At 60.0% G+C, this 14,380-nt stretch overlaps 1 protein-coding gene across 2 annotated transcripts in view; it reads left to right on the forward strand.

Moving 5' to 3' along the window:
- BCR (BCR activator of RhoGEF and GTPase) overlaps positions 1–14,380 on the forward strand; it is a 104,672-nt gene extending 90,292 nt beyond the window's left edge. For both annotated transcript variants that reach the window (XM_045819774.1, XM_045819775.1), the window contains 7 exons: positions 6,499–6,558; positions 7,410–7,519; positions 8,809–8,948; positions 9,855–9,989; positions 10,722–10,827; positions 11,328–11,490; positions 11,823–14,380. In XM_045819774.1, coding sequence (XP_045675730.1) covers positions 6,499–6,558; positions 7,410–7,519; positions 8,809–8,948; positions 9,855–9,989; positions 10,722–10,827; positions 11,328–11,490; positions 11,823–11,912 — 804 coding nt within the window. In that variant the 3' untranslated portion in view covers positions 11,913–14,380. The remainder of the gene's footprint in view (positions 1–6,498; positions 6,559–7,409; positions 7,520–8,808; positions 8,949–9,854; positions 9,990–10,721; positions 10,828–11,327; positions 11,491–11,822) is intronic.

Here is a 14,380-nt window from a genome sequence, read left to right on the forward strand (position 1 = left end):
AAGTTGAGTGGAAAGCTTCTCCTTTGAGGTGGGGAAGGCACTGCACCCCTCACGTATCCAAGGGGGGCCAGGGAGAAGTCGGAGCTGTGCAGGGTGAGAAGAGGCAGGGCAGGCCCCGAGCGGCCCCTCCAGGGTCCCTGGGATGGAATCATGTCCCTAGTGAAGCTGCTCACACGTCTGGGCAGGAGGTGTCGTAATGATTTGGAGAGCTGGGTCCCAAACTCCAGGGTTGGGGTGCTGGGTCAGGGTGGTTTTGCTACCCTACCTGGTGCGGATGGGCCGAGGGTCCAGGAACCCCCAGCCTGAGTCTCGGGTTCCAGCTCGTGCTCCTCCGGTGGCCGTTCTGAGTGAGTTGCCAGGTCGCCCCTCAACCCCCAAGCCGGAAAGATACAGGCTCCATCAGAGGAGGGTGGAGGGCTCCCCTGCCCGAACCTCAGAGAGGTGGGCTGGTTGGTTCAGAGCATTAGGCCCCGGGCCAGGAAGGCAGAAGGACACAGCCCTGGGGTGCCGAATGTTCAGTAAAGAGTCACAGACTCCCAACTCCATGCCCTTGGCTGTGGACGGGTGCAGAGGGGCTGACAAGGGCCCTCTCCCGGCCAGTGCTGAGCCCCTTGAGCCTTCTGAACAAGCAAGGCCACCCCAGTCCATCCTCAGACACCAGGAGGCCACTGTGTTACCCTCATGATCAGCGGGGTGCCAGGGACCCCAAGAATGAGAAGGCGCCTGCCCGCATGCCGAGCAGCCCCAGCCGAGAGGTGTGGGGAGGGAGGCTGCTGCCGAGGCGCCGGAGAGCCGGAGAGGGGCCAGCCCGGGGGGCTGGGTGGCCGGGCGGCCGGGCGGTGCAGTTATTTGGGGAGAGCCCGGGCAGACTGGCACCCGGAGGGATCTCCAGGGCTGGCGACACCCGGGGCGGCTGGAGCCTTCCCTCGGCCCTCCCCTTCCCTTCTCTGAGTGCTCCGGTCGCTGCGCACACTTGGCCCCTTTCTCCTACTCGGAGGGTGATTGACGAGGTCCTAGAGTTCTGTCTTCCCCGTTTCTCCTGCTCCTTCGAGTTTCTCTCTGGGCTCACCACTCACTTTCCATTATGGGCATCAGGGTTGATTCTTTTTTAATTACTGTGCTTTTAATTTATTGATTTGAGAGAGAAAAACACCGAGTTATTGTTCCACTTATTTATGCGTTTGCTGGCTGATTCTTGTGCGTGCCCTGACCAGGGATGGAACCCGAAACCTTGGTGTATTGGGACAACACTCTAACCAACCAAGCTACCCAGCCAGGGTTTCGTTGATTTTTTTAAAAATATTTTATAGAAATCTCCGGTGAGATTGGGGCCTGGGGTCTCTGGTTTGACCCCTGCTTTGTTCGAAGCTGGTACTCAGGCTGAAGGCAGTTTTCAACCTCCTCTGCCAGCTTGGGCTGCCTGCCTTATACATAGAAACCTGGCTGGGTGTGGGCCGGCAGCTCCCACGGAGCCCCTTCTGGGGCCCCTGGCACCCACACGCCAGCTGTCCTCACCGAGTTCTGAGGTCTGCCTGCTCACGGGCAGCGACCCCATCTGACTGCCAGCCCCATGGCACTTGTGACCCGAGAGCCCACTGAAGCGCTGTGTGGATGTGGAGATGCCACCGAGACACACACGGCTGTTCACAGCAGTGCGGGCCACAGCGGCCCCAGAGCGGGAAGACCCCAGGTGTCCGTCAGCTGGTGCACAGGTAAACAAAATGCAGCACAGCTGTACGGTGGAATGTTACACAGCCCTCGAAAGGAAAGACAATTCTGATACCTGCTACAATGTGGATAGCCTCAAGAGCATTTTCATTAAGTGATTAAAGACACAAAGCGATGAGCAGTGTGTGGTTCCACCGACCCCGGGTTCCCAGAGGAGGCAAACTCCCAGGGACAGACAGGGGGCCAGGGGCGGGCAGGGGTGGGCGGGGGGCGGGACAGGGAGTGATGGCTCAGTGGGCTCACACAGTGGGCTCACTGTTGGAGAGAGTTCTGGGGAGAGATGGTGGTGATGGTCGCACAGCATTGTGGATGTGCATGAGTGCCACCGAATTATGCCCTTAAAATGGCTAACATGGTAAATTTGATGTTATGTCTATTTTACCATCTTTTTCTTTTAAGAAGTTAAAGGTGCAGGGATGGCCCTTGGCTGGTGTGCCTTAGTGGATTCAGCACTGGCCTGTGAACCAAAGGGTCGCTGGTTTGATTCCGAGTCCGGACACGTGCCTGGGTTGCGGGCTAGGTCCCCAGTGAGGCACACGTGAGAGGCAACCGCACATTGATGTCTCTCTCCCTCTCTGTGTCCCTCCCTTCCCCTCTCTCTAAAAATAAATAAATAAAACCTTTAAAAAAGAAAGAGGAGTGGGGGTGGACATGGAGCCCAGGCTTGGTGAGTCGCCCCGTCCATGGCAGCCCCGGCCACCAGAGCACTCGGTCGTCCCTGCTCGGTACAGGCGGTGGAAAAGCCTGCGACTCTGCCTCCCGTCCCTCGGCCACCCCTCGGAGCCTCACCTACAAGACAGAGAGGGCAGGCGCCTGGTTCTCAGCACCCTCCTCCCCGCCGCCTGTAGGAACTGCTCACTTACTCTATGCAAATATGCATCATACTGTATATACGTTAACTGTGTTCGCATTTTATATCCTGCATGTATGCGTCTGGGCACGGAGACACTGCAGTGAGTAAAGCAGACAGAAGCCCTGTTCCCAGGGCTGTGGAGACACATTAGGCAGGAAGGAGATGGGGCGAGGGGAGAACTGGTAAAGGCACTGAGAGTCCCACCTGCTGTCACAAAGGACGTGATAGGGTCATGTACGTCCTGTCCACATGGCCATTCACCATGCTGGGGCCCCCTCTGGGCCTGGGAAGAGGGGTGCCTTCCTGGCTGCTTTGGAGGGGGGCTCAGATGTATGAGGTGTGGCCCGTGTCCCGGGAAAGAAACTGATGCCCCCTCTTCAGCACTGACGTGGAGGAGGCTGGGGCCTCTTGCACCAGGGGCATAAAGTGGATAATGATTGTTTTTAACAAGCATTTGAGGAACATTTTAGGCTGTAAAAGTTACGAATGTGTAAAACCACGTGAGCAAACTCCTGTTCAGAGTCCCCAGGGTTGTCCTGAAGAAGCACACCCTTGCCACCATGGAGAGGGTGGCACTGGTGACCTGGACGCCCCTGGCTCCGTCTCGGTCCAGTTGGGCCTTCTGTCTTCCCTCCTTTACCTGGCATACCAATGATGCATCCAACTTTTTTTAAGATTGTTTATTTATTTTCAGAGAGAGGGGGAGGGAGAGAGAAAGAGAGGCTGAAAAACATCGATGTGAGAGAGAAACATCGATTGGCTGCCTTTGGTAGGCACCCTGACTGAGAACCGAACCGGCAGTGTCTTGCTTTGCGGGACGGTGTCCGACCCACTGAGCCAGCTGGCCCACCACCCACTTGTGCCTCTGAGACCCCCACCTTGCCCAACCCTGGGGACACAAGCGGGATCCGGACCATGCTTCTGAGAACCTGGGGTGAGCGGACACAGCCCACCACCAGTCCCCGTGCCCTGGTCATCACTGTGACCTTGAGACCCAGAGGGGCATTCAAAGCACTCTCACATTTTCCCCGAGACGTCCGTTTCCTCGACCTCACTTCTTGGTCATCTGTGTTTCCCAAACCCCCTCTTGTTTACTTCTCTGGTGCTTTAAATAGCCACTCTCGAGAGGTTGCCGTCCCCGTGTGCTGCTTAGGGCTGGACCAGGCAGCCTCCGCATCTTCGTCATGTTATTCTTCCTGCTGCTTCCGCTCTGCCTCGCACGCTCTGTTCTGTGGGACCCAGTCAGCCTGGGGTTGGCCTTTCCCGCTGGGGCCGCCGTCCAGGGCCACCGAGAGGGATGGGGCCCTGTGAGGAGGCTCCTGCAGTGCCATGGCCTAGGTCTCACTCGAGGCCAGCTCGTGCTGCAGCCCCTGGGGCCCGGGGGTGGGGGATCTGGACCTCAGTGCTGGGGGTGGACAGTGCGCCGAATCCCCTCATCCCGGGGCCAGCTAACCGGGGAGGGGTATGGGTGTCCTCCACCCTGAGTCCATCCAAGACAACACATTGTTACTGGGGTTACCAGCTAGGGTGTCACAGGCCCTGGGGGCTTGGTCCCCAGAGTACCTCCTGCCACAAAGTGCACTGGCCAGGCAGCCACGTCACTCAGTGTTTCCAGAAGCACCCACAGGAAACCAGCCACTTGAGAAAGAAGCATGGCTTTTTTGGGCTCTGGAGAAAACTGTGACACGACAGAGTTCCCGTAACCAATAAACAGGCCGCTGGCAGGGCTGTGTTTTTCCACTCAGAGACAACAAAGTAGGAAACGCGGGTAATAGGAAGTGTGGCTTTGGCAAGCCGGGCCGTGGGGGTGGGGTTTCCCACAGAGCCCCGTCAAAAGGCTGCGGAGGCCCGGGGCTCCCCATGCTCCTCCTGCCCAGCTGTGCTGGCCGTGCAGACCAGCGGGACCCAGGATGCGAGAGGCGCTGCCCACCCCTGCCGCGGTGCAGGGCCTTCTGCGGTACTTCCACTGGAGCCGCTCAGCGCCTGCTGACAAGCGCCTGTGTGCGCGAGGCACCGCCCTGTGGACCCACATCCGGAACCTCCTGTGCAGGGGCAAGGTGGGCCAGGGCGGCTCGGGTCTCCCCCGGGGGCGGGGGCCGTGTCAGGGCAAGGTCCCTTTGCTTGTCTGCTGTGTTTGCCAGTTCTCGGTTCTTGAGGGGAAAGGGGCCCCGTGATGACCCGTCTCTGGAGGGAAAGGGAAGGGTTTCTCCCGCCGAACTGCCTGTTTCCCTGTTTAAAGGTTCCCCGTGGTGGTGTTGAGCTCTCCCCTTCCTTAGGAGCAGAGGGAGTGGTCCCTGCCTGCTCCCCGGGGCCAGGACACGGGTGGGGGTGATGGCGCCTCGGTGCACTCCCCTCATCCGTCCTGCCCCTCCCAGGCAGTCAAGAGCCGAGGGCTCTGCTGGCCCCAGAGCATGGAAGTGACCTGGGGAGGTTTCCCTTTCTGAGTGGTTTGTGACGGCCTGGTCCCTGCTCACAGACCCTGCCCCTCAGGGTGGTGTCCCTGTTGCCTGGGAGCGTGGCCCCCAGGGACCGGGTGGAGCAGAGGCCAGATGAGAACCTGTGCCCACGCAGCCCCAGGAGTTGCTCTGCCACCCTTGGTTTGTCTGGGTCATCCTGTCTGTGCACTCGGATCCTTAGCAGAGTTAACCAGTGGGACTTACAGAGGGAGGAGGTGAGAGGCTCAGCCCCCAGGAGTACCTGCAATGAGCCTTGTGCAGAGCCAGTGCACTGGGCAGGCCCAGCTTGTTTTCCTGCCACCTCACCTGCCCGAGGCCCCGAGGGCTGTGACCTCTTGGGTTCCTTGTGGTAGATAAATGTGTGGTGCCTGTCCTGAGCAGCGCACCCCCAGATCTGGCACTGGCTCAGTACTGGTGTGTGTGTGTGTGTGTGTGTGTGTACTCATGTGTACTCATATGTACAGAAGTCACAAGGCATGGTCCCTGCTCTCAAGTGCTTGCCTTGCAGCAGCAGTGACCCATCGCCCAAAGCAAGGATGACACCCTAGGCCCTGTGTGAGGAGTGGCAGGTTACATGGTATCAGACAGTGGGTCCCTGGCCTGGCTTCACACCACAGTCTGCTGCGGAAGTTTCTCGTTACTCGAACCCCAGAGCCCACCCTGAGCTGTGGGTGAAACCCAGGGAGGCATCGTTTTAGCAAGATCTCCCCAGGTGTCTATCCATCCAGCCCAGCCGGCTGGCAGGGAGCATGTGCTTGAGCCCCGGAACAAGGGAGATGGGGCCGTCGTGGGCAGGGTCACATGACCTGACCGTGCTGGCCAGGTGTCTTAGCCCAGCACAGGCCAGGGCTCAGACAGCACTCTGGGGAGCGCATGCTTAGAGGGGCCGCCGGAAACCCCCTCACTGGCTTTGATATTTGGAGCTGGGCTCTGGCTCCTCTGGGCCAGGCTCTCCAAACTTCAGGACTGGCCTGGACTGGAGGCTTCTGCTACACGTGGTCCTGTGGCCAGCCAGACTGCAGCCAGTGCTGTGGGAGGAATAGGGGCGGAACCTTCAGATGGCTTTGCCCCCAGGAAGTTGCTCCTGAAATGTCACTTAAAGCAACTATCCAGCTCCAGTGCAGCTGTAGTTGGCACCCGTGACAGCTGGTGAGGGGAGCAGGGTGGCCCCAGTTCCCGGACTGCCAGCACAGACCTCAGCTCCCACCTGGGCAGGACAGAGGGGCAGCTGTCACCACCGCCTCAGGCACAGGGTGAGCCCGGGCCCCGGACAGCCGAGGTCTGGGAGCTGAAGGGCTCTAAGGTTCCCAGCAGGTCCTCTCCCCTCTGTGGGCTCCACTTGGCCTCTGAATAGGGGTGCTGGCCGAGGTCCAGCTCTGGGTCCGACTTAGGCGCAGAGGAGTCGCAAGCTTGGGCTGCTGCCCGGTGGGGCCTCTGTTAACCATAGCTCCTTTCTTTCAGCTGGACCCCCAGGCCCTGCAGGAGAGAGACTGGCAGCGGACTGTCATCGCCATGAACGGGGTAGGTACCACGGGGTTCCGTTGGCACCGCCAGCCCCGGAAGGTGTGTGCTGGGAAAGGAGCGTGGCTGGACGGGGTTGGGGAGGCCCTGGGGCTCAGGATTGAGGCTCCAGAGGGAATCTGGGTAGTGCTCGGGGTGTGGTCCCCGGCCGGGTACTGAGTGTCCCTCCCCGACACTGACCCGGTGGCACCACCAGGACCACCGGGGCCTCAGCCCTAGGGCCCACGCGTGGAAGCTGGGGCGCCTGAGGAGTCCTCGGCGCCCTGTGAAAAACGGACGAGTCATGGCTTTTCGTTACGTTATTCCCTGGACTTTCTCTCTGGTTATTTTTTTATGATGATGAAAGGTACAGAGAACGGCTTGGTGATTACTTGTGGCAAGGAGTGGGGGCTGTGGAAGGGGCGAAGGGGGTCAAAAGGTGCGAGCGTCCAGCTACCAGATAAACAAGTCCTGGGAGGTCTTGGGCAGCGAGGTGGCTGCAGCCACGGGTGCCGGGTGGTGCACGTGGAGGTTGCTGAGGGAGTAGATCTTGAAGTTTGGATCCGCAGAAAAAAACGTGCAGCTGTGTGAGGTGGTGGGTGTTAACCAGACTTACTACAGTGGCCACTTCACAATTGTACGGATACCTAGTTGCTGCGTTGTACACCTGGAACTGAGGTTACATGGCGATTGTATCTCAGTTTTTTAGAAAAGCAATGCAGTGGGGACTGTGGGGGGAGGTTCTGCAGAAGCAGGTCCGTGAACCACCCTCACCCTCCCGGCAACGCCCCCGTGGTGGAGAGATTTGCCCCGGGAACTGGGGCTGTGACGACCAGAAGGGTGACAGGGCCGTTCCCCGTCTCCTCCCACAGGTTGAAGTGAAACTTTCAGTCAAGTTCACCAGCAGGGAGTTCAGCTTGAAGAGAATGCCTTCCCGGAAGCAGACGGGGGTCTTCGGGGTCAAGATTGCTGTGGTCACCAAGTGAGCGTCAGGGGCTTGGCCTCTCGGGTCTCTTGTCGTCCTCCCCCCGAGATGTTTCTAGAGGGGAGAGCAGACGTGGGTCTCCCCTCTGTGCACAGCGTGGTCACTGCACGAGGGAGCCCCCCAGGCCCGCAGGGACACTGCGTGCTTAGCTGCCCCCCATGTTTACTGCAGAACTTTACCCATAAGCTCAGGAGCATCTGTGTCCCCTTCCTGTGCTGGTGGGCCAGCCTCTGCCTGACTCCCGGAACTGAGCAAGGGCAGGGTTTTCTTCCCACGCTTGGCGTTTGTCATGAGCTGGGTTCCTGGTGAATGGTGGCGACCCCTGCCCCATCGTTCCTGCCGACCGGAGCAGAGCCTGTTGGTGCTGGGTTCTCAGGGACCCAGGCTGCTTCCTCCCAGAGCTCGCTCACTGCCCAGGAGGGGACCCGGCTGCGCCCTGACCTTGCTGGCTGTCCTGGCCGGGGCCCACGTCAGGTGTTTCCCAGACACCTGGTTGTGTCAAAACGCTGCTCCCTGCCCCAGGCTGCTCCCCAGCCATCCTCACAGCACCTCTGTAAGGCTCTGGGCGTGAGCAGAGAGGCCTCGGTCAGCAAGGAAGCCCCGCTAAGGAGGGTGGCTCCGGGAAGAGCTCTCCCGGGCTCCTGAGTCCAGCTGCTACACGGGACTAAAGCCAGCCCTCCAGACAGCACCATCTCCTACTCCGGAAGTGTTCTCCCTCCACGGTCCTTCGTGGAGGTCCTGGAACTGTCCGTTTAGGACTGGGAAGAGAACAGCGGTTAAAATGACAGGTTTCTGAGCACCGATGTTAGGTGGCCCTGTGGAGTCCTTCACGAGGCAGGCGTCGGCTGGGTGCCTGCTGTGTGCAGGGTTCTCCTGTCGCCGAGGTCTGGAGAGGGAGGGATTTGCCTCTTGCACAGCAAGCTGGTCCCACCTTTCCGGCTCAGAGACCAGACTGCTTTCCAGGTCGCTTGCAGCTGCCCATTAACCCGCAGCCTGGGATCTTGTAACTGGACTTCCCGTGGTCTGGTTCCCTTAGAAAGGCCCCCCGACCTTCCCCCAAGATCGTGTGCGCTCCCAGGTCGTCTGGCTCCCTGGAGCGCACGCAGAGGCCCCGATAGGGTGTAAGCAGTGACAGTCACGAGCTCACAGAGTGGCCAGGGCTCTGTGTGCAGCTCCAACCCGGCGCTGTCCTCACCCGGCTCCAGGTGTCCAGATGGGTAACGGCCGTGCTCCACTGGGGCGCGAACCAGGCTGCTGGACACTAACAGTGTTTCCCTTCCCCGCAGGAGGGAGAGGTCCAAGGTGCCCTACATCGTGCGCCAGTGTGTGGAGGAGATCGAGCGCCGGGGCATGGAGGAAGTGGGCATCTACCGTGTGTCCGGCGTGGCCACGGACATCCAGGCGCTGAAGGCGGCCTTTGACGTCAGTGAGTGTCGGCTGCGGGCAGCGTGGGAGGGAGAGGTGGGCCTGGAGGCCCTGCTAAGTGTCAGGGTGCCCTCCGTGGCCCATGCTGATTGCATCATGCCCTGCACTGTCTCTTCACTGAAAATGAGAAGAAAACACATTCATGGGAGATGGTTCTGCAGAAGCCAGTTCTTGCCCCTTTAACCACGTGTGGCTCTTGCTGAGATGGAGCGGGGGCCTCCCCATGGGCCTTCTTACTGGGGCCCAGCCTGCTCGCCCTGAGGTGGCAAAGAGGCGCCAGCCGAAGCCCACGGGCCAGTGCGGGCTGGCCAGTGCAGAGGGCTCTGAGGCGAGCGGGTCCAGCCAAAGCTGGGGCATGTCTGTCTCCCTCGCCTTTGCGTGCCAAAAAGTTGGCAGAACAGCCCCAATTGCCAAAGACACCAAAACCCCAGAAAGCCCTCAGGGTGGATGGAAGGTTGGCAGAGCTGGGACCTGGTACCTACACACTCTGCCCTCCCTGGCCTGGAGCCCTCAAAGGCCGAGTGTCACCCCAGCCCCCGTGACCAGAGTGGGTGTGGCCTATGGCACTGAGGGCCAGTGGCCACCTGAGTCCAACAGGAAGACACTGGCTTAAACACCGAAGCGGAACAAATAATCCAGTGTCTTCCTGTCATCAGAGACACTGGCAGTGGACAGTTGCTACAGGGCAGAGCCGCCCGCTCGCAGCTCGGGTGCTGTGTCTGTCCTCCTTCGCCGGCTGCCCCGTGTGCAGCAGGGGGGTGTGGGCGGGACCTGTGGAGGGAGCCTGGAAGGGGTGAGACGAGCTGCTCCGAGGACAGGAGCCTGGAACTCTGTCAGCTGGGCCAGGGGAACGGAGCCCACTTCCGGGCCTGGGAGTAGCCGCGTCGCCCTTCTGTGCTCCGTGCAGATAACAAGGACGTGTCCGTGATGATGAGCGAGATGGACGTCAACGCCATCGCTGGGACCCTGAAGCTCTACTTCCGCGAGCTGCCCGAGCCCCTGTTCACCGACGAGTTCTACCCCAACTTTGCCGAGGGCATCGGTGAGTGCAGCGGGCGTCTCCCGCCCCTCTCGTCCTCTGCGCCCTTTCTGCCGTGGTCTGTGTTTCAGCCTGAACTCCGCGTGTGCCGGGGGCCCAGAACCGGGCAGATCCTGGAGGCCTCTGTCCCCCAGCCACCCCCCGTCCCTGTCCCCCCAATAGCTCGAGTGGGTACATGGCTGGGTGTGGGGTCGAGGTTGGCATCCTCCTCACTAGAACACCTGTCCTGCTCCCCTGACACCCGGTCCTGGCATGTCAGTGCACCCCCTTCAGACCTGGGCTGGCCCCAGGTCAGCCTGGAGGGGAGTTTCCAGGCCTGGGTGCCAGTGTACAGGGCAGCGGCGGCCTCCGCACTCTGCCTCTGGGGCTGTTCCGTGGGGGACCTGACCCTCCCATCATGCACAGGGTGGTAAGGGAGTCCCCACGGCCTGGCAGCCCCCTCGGCCTGTGGGCCTCATTCCGTGCCCGGCTTCCCTGGCCTGGGGCTCTCCCAAACAGGAGGCAGGAATGGCCAAGTCGGCCGGTGACTATGCCCAGTGCCTCCTGTCAGTGCTTCCTGTGGGGCCTTTGACCTCTTTCAGGTAGAGAAAAGGTGTTCAGAGGGGCCTGTCCTCACGTAGGCACCTGTCGCAGGGTCCCACCTGGGGCTAGTCCTGTGTGAGCCCAGATGATGACATCCGGGGACTGTCCCAGGCCCAGTGACCCCACAAAATAACAGGCCGCCCCCACCTGCAGCTCTTTCAGACCCTGTTGCAAAAGAGAGCTGCATGCTTAACTTGCTGCTGTCACTCCCGGAAGCCAACCTGCTGACCTTCCTCTTCCTTCTGGACCACCTGAAAAGGTAACCCCAGCTCTTCCTCAGGGGACAGGGGTTCCAGGACCCCCGGGCAGCAAAGGGAGGCCCCACTGGCTCCCGTCAGACCCCTCGGCACCTGGCACCTTCTCTTCCCACCCCCACCCGGGGTTACTCACCCCCTCTGGGTACTAGAGCGTTGCTGCCTTCTTCCCCCCGCCCCCACGCTCCCCCTCTGCACCACGGCCTTAAGAGTGAGGTCCTGTGGCCACAGCCAGCATTGCATTTGGACTCCCCCCCGCCCCCGCCCCCCAGGTCATGGCCTAGAGCTGGCCTGGCCACCTGTTGGGTTCAAGTACTGTCGTTCTGGGCCCCTCAGACCCAGAACTAGGGTGGGTCTCCTGTGAGCACACCCAGAGGCTGGTTAGCTGTGTCATGGAGCCAGCCCAAGGCAGAAAGGGGTGGTACCCCCTCACCACTTTCCCTGAGGACTCCTGGGTGGCCTGGCCCCTCCTCCTGACAGCACCCTCCGCTTCGGCCCTCCTCAGGGTGGCGGAAAAGGAGACAGTGAACAAGATGTCCCTACACAACCTTGCCACAGTCTTTGGCCCCACGCTGCTCCGGCCCTCGGAGAAGGAAAGCAAGCTCCCTGCCAACCCCGGCCAGCCCATCTCCATGACCGACAGCTGGTCCCTGGAGGTCATGTCCCAGGTACGAGGATGGCGCTCAGCCTCACAGAGGCGGCTTCTGCCTGCCCCACCCTGGGTGCTGCCAGTTGCCACTCAAATTGTACAGGGGAGGTGACCACAGTTCAGAAAGAGGGGACTTGCCTTTGTACCTTCCTGGGCTTCTCAGGGTGGTCCTTCAGGGGCGCCCAGATCTCTTACTGTGAGGGGCTCCTGTCACCAGAGGGAGCCCTCAGCACCCTGAGCTGGCCCTACAGCCTTAGTTAGCAGGCCCTGGGCTTTAGCCAAGAGGACCTCCCACCTGCAGCTGTGGGCACCCTTCTGAGCCACTTTTGTCCCCTCGCTCTGCTCCGGCAGGTCCAGGTGCTGCTGTACTTTCTGCAGCTGGAGGCCATCCCCGCCCCGGACAGCAAGAGACAGAGCATCCTGTTCTCCACTGAAGTATAGAGGCCCAGTTCTATCTCCAAGAGGCCGGAAGAACAGCCTGGAAAACTCCTGTCGAAACAGGCCGTCCACAGAGCAGGAACTGAATCTTCTTGAGGGGCAGTTGGGTTGCCCCCAAGAACCAGTCCGCCTGCCAAGAGACAGCTAGCTACCCAAGGCAAAAGGCCAGGTGGCTTGGGCAATTCTGGGCCCCCGGGGGGCTGTGGGCCAGTGAGAGCTCCCAGCTGGCCTCAGATTCTGATTTCCATACTGCCACCAGAGGGCGCCCCAAGCCCACACGACTCGGAGTGCAGGCCTGGCCAAGGACCAGGCGAAGGGAGTGGTTTTTATGAACTTACCAGAATTTAAAAGATTTCTACTGGATCACTTGTCAAGATGCACCCTTTCCAGGGAGCAGGGAGCGGGACCAGATCCCCTCCCCGTCGTGTCTTGAATAAACACTGCTGCTGCTTCATACCCTGGAGGCCACAGCCCTGCCCCTGTGCGGGTGGGGGCACTCAGACTTTCCCGACTTACAGATTCAACTCCTGTGTGTAACAGGGTTTGAAAAGCTAGGTCAACACGGTAGCGTTTGACCCCTTTCACCTCCTGTCTTCTCTTACCTTCCAGAAGGACCTCTGTGCAGAAATGGGTCTCCTTCCTTTTCTGTCCTGTGGCATTGTTTTTGCTGATCGGGGCCCCTCGGAAGGCAGCTCCCCGTGTGAAGTCCAGGACCAGGCGCCAGGGGGCGGGAGGCCCAGGCTGCGCACTTTATGGCTTGCCCTCCGGGGAGAGTGACCCTACCCACCGTCCCAGCCCCCTGGCTGGGCACATGCTCTCCTTGTCAGCTTGAAACGGCCTTGGTCTCTAGCTTACTCCTGCCTGTCGCCCCCTCCGTCCCCACTCCCCCTTCCCCTCCTGTCCCCCTTTATAGATTGCTTCAGTTCCTCGCTCTCTCCCGAACAAACAGTAAATTTTTGTAAAAGTTTCCTCTTGGCGGCATCTTGCTGACAGCTTGTTTTAAACTTTGATCCGAATAGCCTTTTGATACTTGAATATTTTTAAGTTTTATACATAGTTTCTAATTTTTTTCCTAACAGATTCAGATACCTAATGAGATAATAGAATGTACTCTGCGGGCGTGCCTGTCCCAGCAGCATTTTGTCTTCCTCCAAGCGCCAGCTCCGTTTTCACCAGGAGCCGTTTCCAAAGTCCCCCGAGCACGGGGAGTGGGGGGCGGGGAGTGGGGGCCGCTCCACAGGCCTGGCTGAGGGTGGCGGCTCCCCACCCAGGGCAGGCCTGCCCACCCTCCTCGCTCCCCGCGCACCTGACTGACATTCCCACGAACCCTCCTGACCACCTGACTCAGAGGAAAGAGACCTGGGGAAGCCACTAAGGATTTTGAAGAGACAAGTCTATGAACTTTTTTTTTAAAAAGAGAGGTTGGGGCGAGGAGAACAGAAAAGAAACTGTGACAGCCTGAGTTTCCACGCTGGTCTCGCGGGAAGAAAGGCTGTCACGAGCTGGAGGAGGGAAGCCATGGTATGACTCAGGAAAAGGTGTTTGGTCAGCACCGGTGACCGGTGGCTCTGTCCCAGGATCCTTCCCGTGTCCCTGCGGGGGAGGGCGGAGGGCTTACCCAGTGTGTCGACGGGTAGCGCTCTCTTCTGCCTGGGGACCTGCCCGGTCAGGGGCAGAAAGCAAGGTCACCTGAAGGTCTTACTCCTGCATACTGTATTTATTTAGGTGTACTTTTTTCTTTTAAAGAGAGCAGACCCACCATTTTAAAGCTGGGGGATAAGGGCAGGGAGTGGGGCCTCTAGCCTCCACACGCTTCTGGACTCAGTGGGTTCCCTGGGGTTCCTCCGCCCGGCCTCCCGTTTGCACCCGTCTCGGCAAAGCTCCTGCCCTGCGAGGGGAACACACGCGCTTAGAAAAGCTGAACCCAGCCCTCGTTTCTCCTTCCCCTGGTGTGTCATGGTTCGCATCTGTCGCATTGAAACTGGAAAGCAATATATCAGTGTCTGTGCCAATTTCCATCCCCTCTCCCACCTCCTCCCCTTTTTATTTTATTTATATAGAACATGTGCCGTTTAAGGATGGAATGACCACTCTCCTCTAGCTGTAAAAGCCTTCCTTTGCTTGGCCACAGTGGCAGTGGTTAATTGGGATCCTCGGCTGCCCCTTCGTCCCATTAAATGCAGGCTTGTGGGTCGGCTGAGCCCGTGTGGAGCCGGGGAGGCCTGGGGCCCAGAGGCAGCCCTCCATGAGGTTTGGCTGCCGGACGCTACAGCGAGAAGCGATGCCTCCCAGCCCGAGGCCCTGGGTCTGGAGCCGTGAGCTCGGCTCCCTGTGCAAGGGCAGCCGGCCTTCCACTGGGGGTGGCTGCTCCCTCAGCAGCTGCATTTCTGCTTTTGAGCTCAGCCATCTATCTACCACTGTGGGGAAAGGACTGCTGACACTTCCATTAAAGTTACTGAGACTCCTTGGCA

This window comes from Phyllostomus hastatus, unplaced genomic scaffold (genome assembly GCF_019186645.2).
Source record: "Phyllostomus hastatus isolate PE091 unplaced genomic scaffold, TTU_PhHast_1.1 phas_scaffold_387, whole genome shotgun sequence".
In the NCBI taxonomy this organism is placed as follows: domain Eukaryota; kingdom Metazoa; phylum Chordata; class Mammalia; order Chiroptera; family Phyllostomidae; genus Phyllostomus; species Phyllostomus hastatus.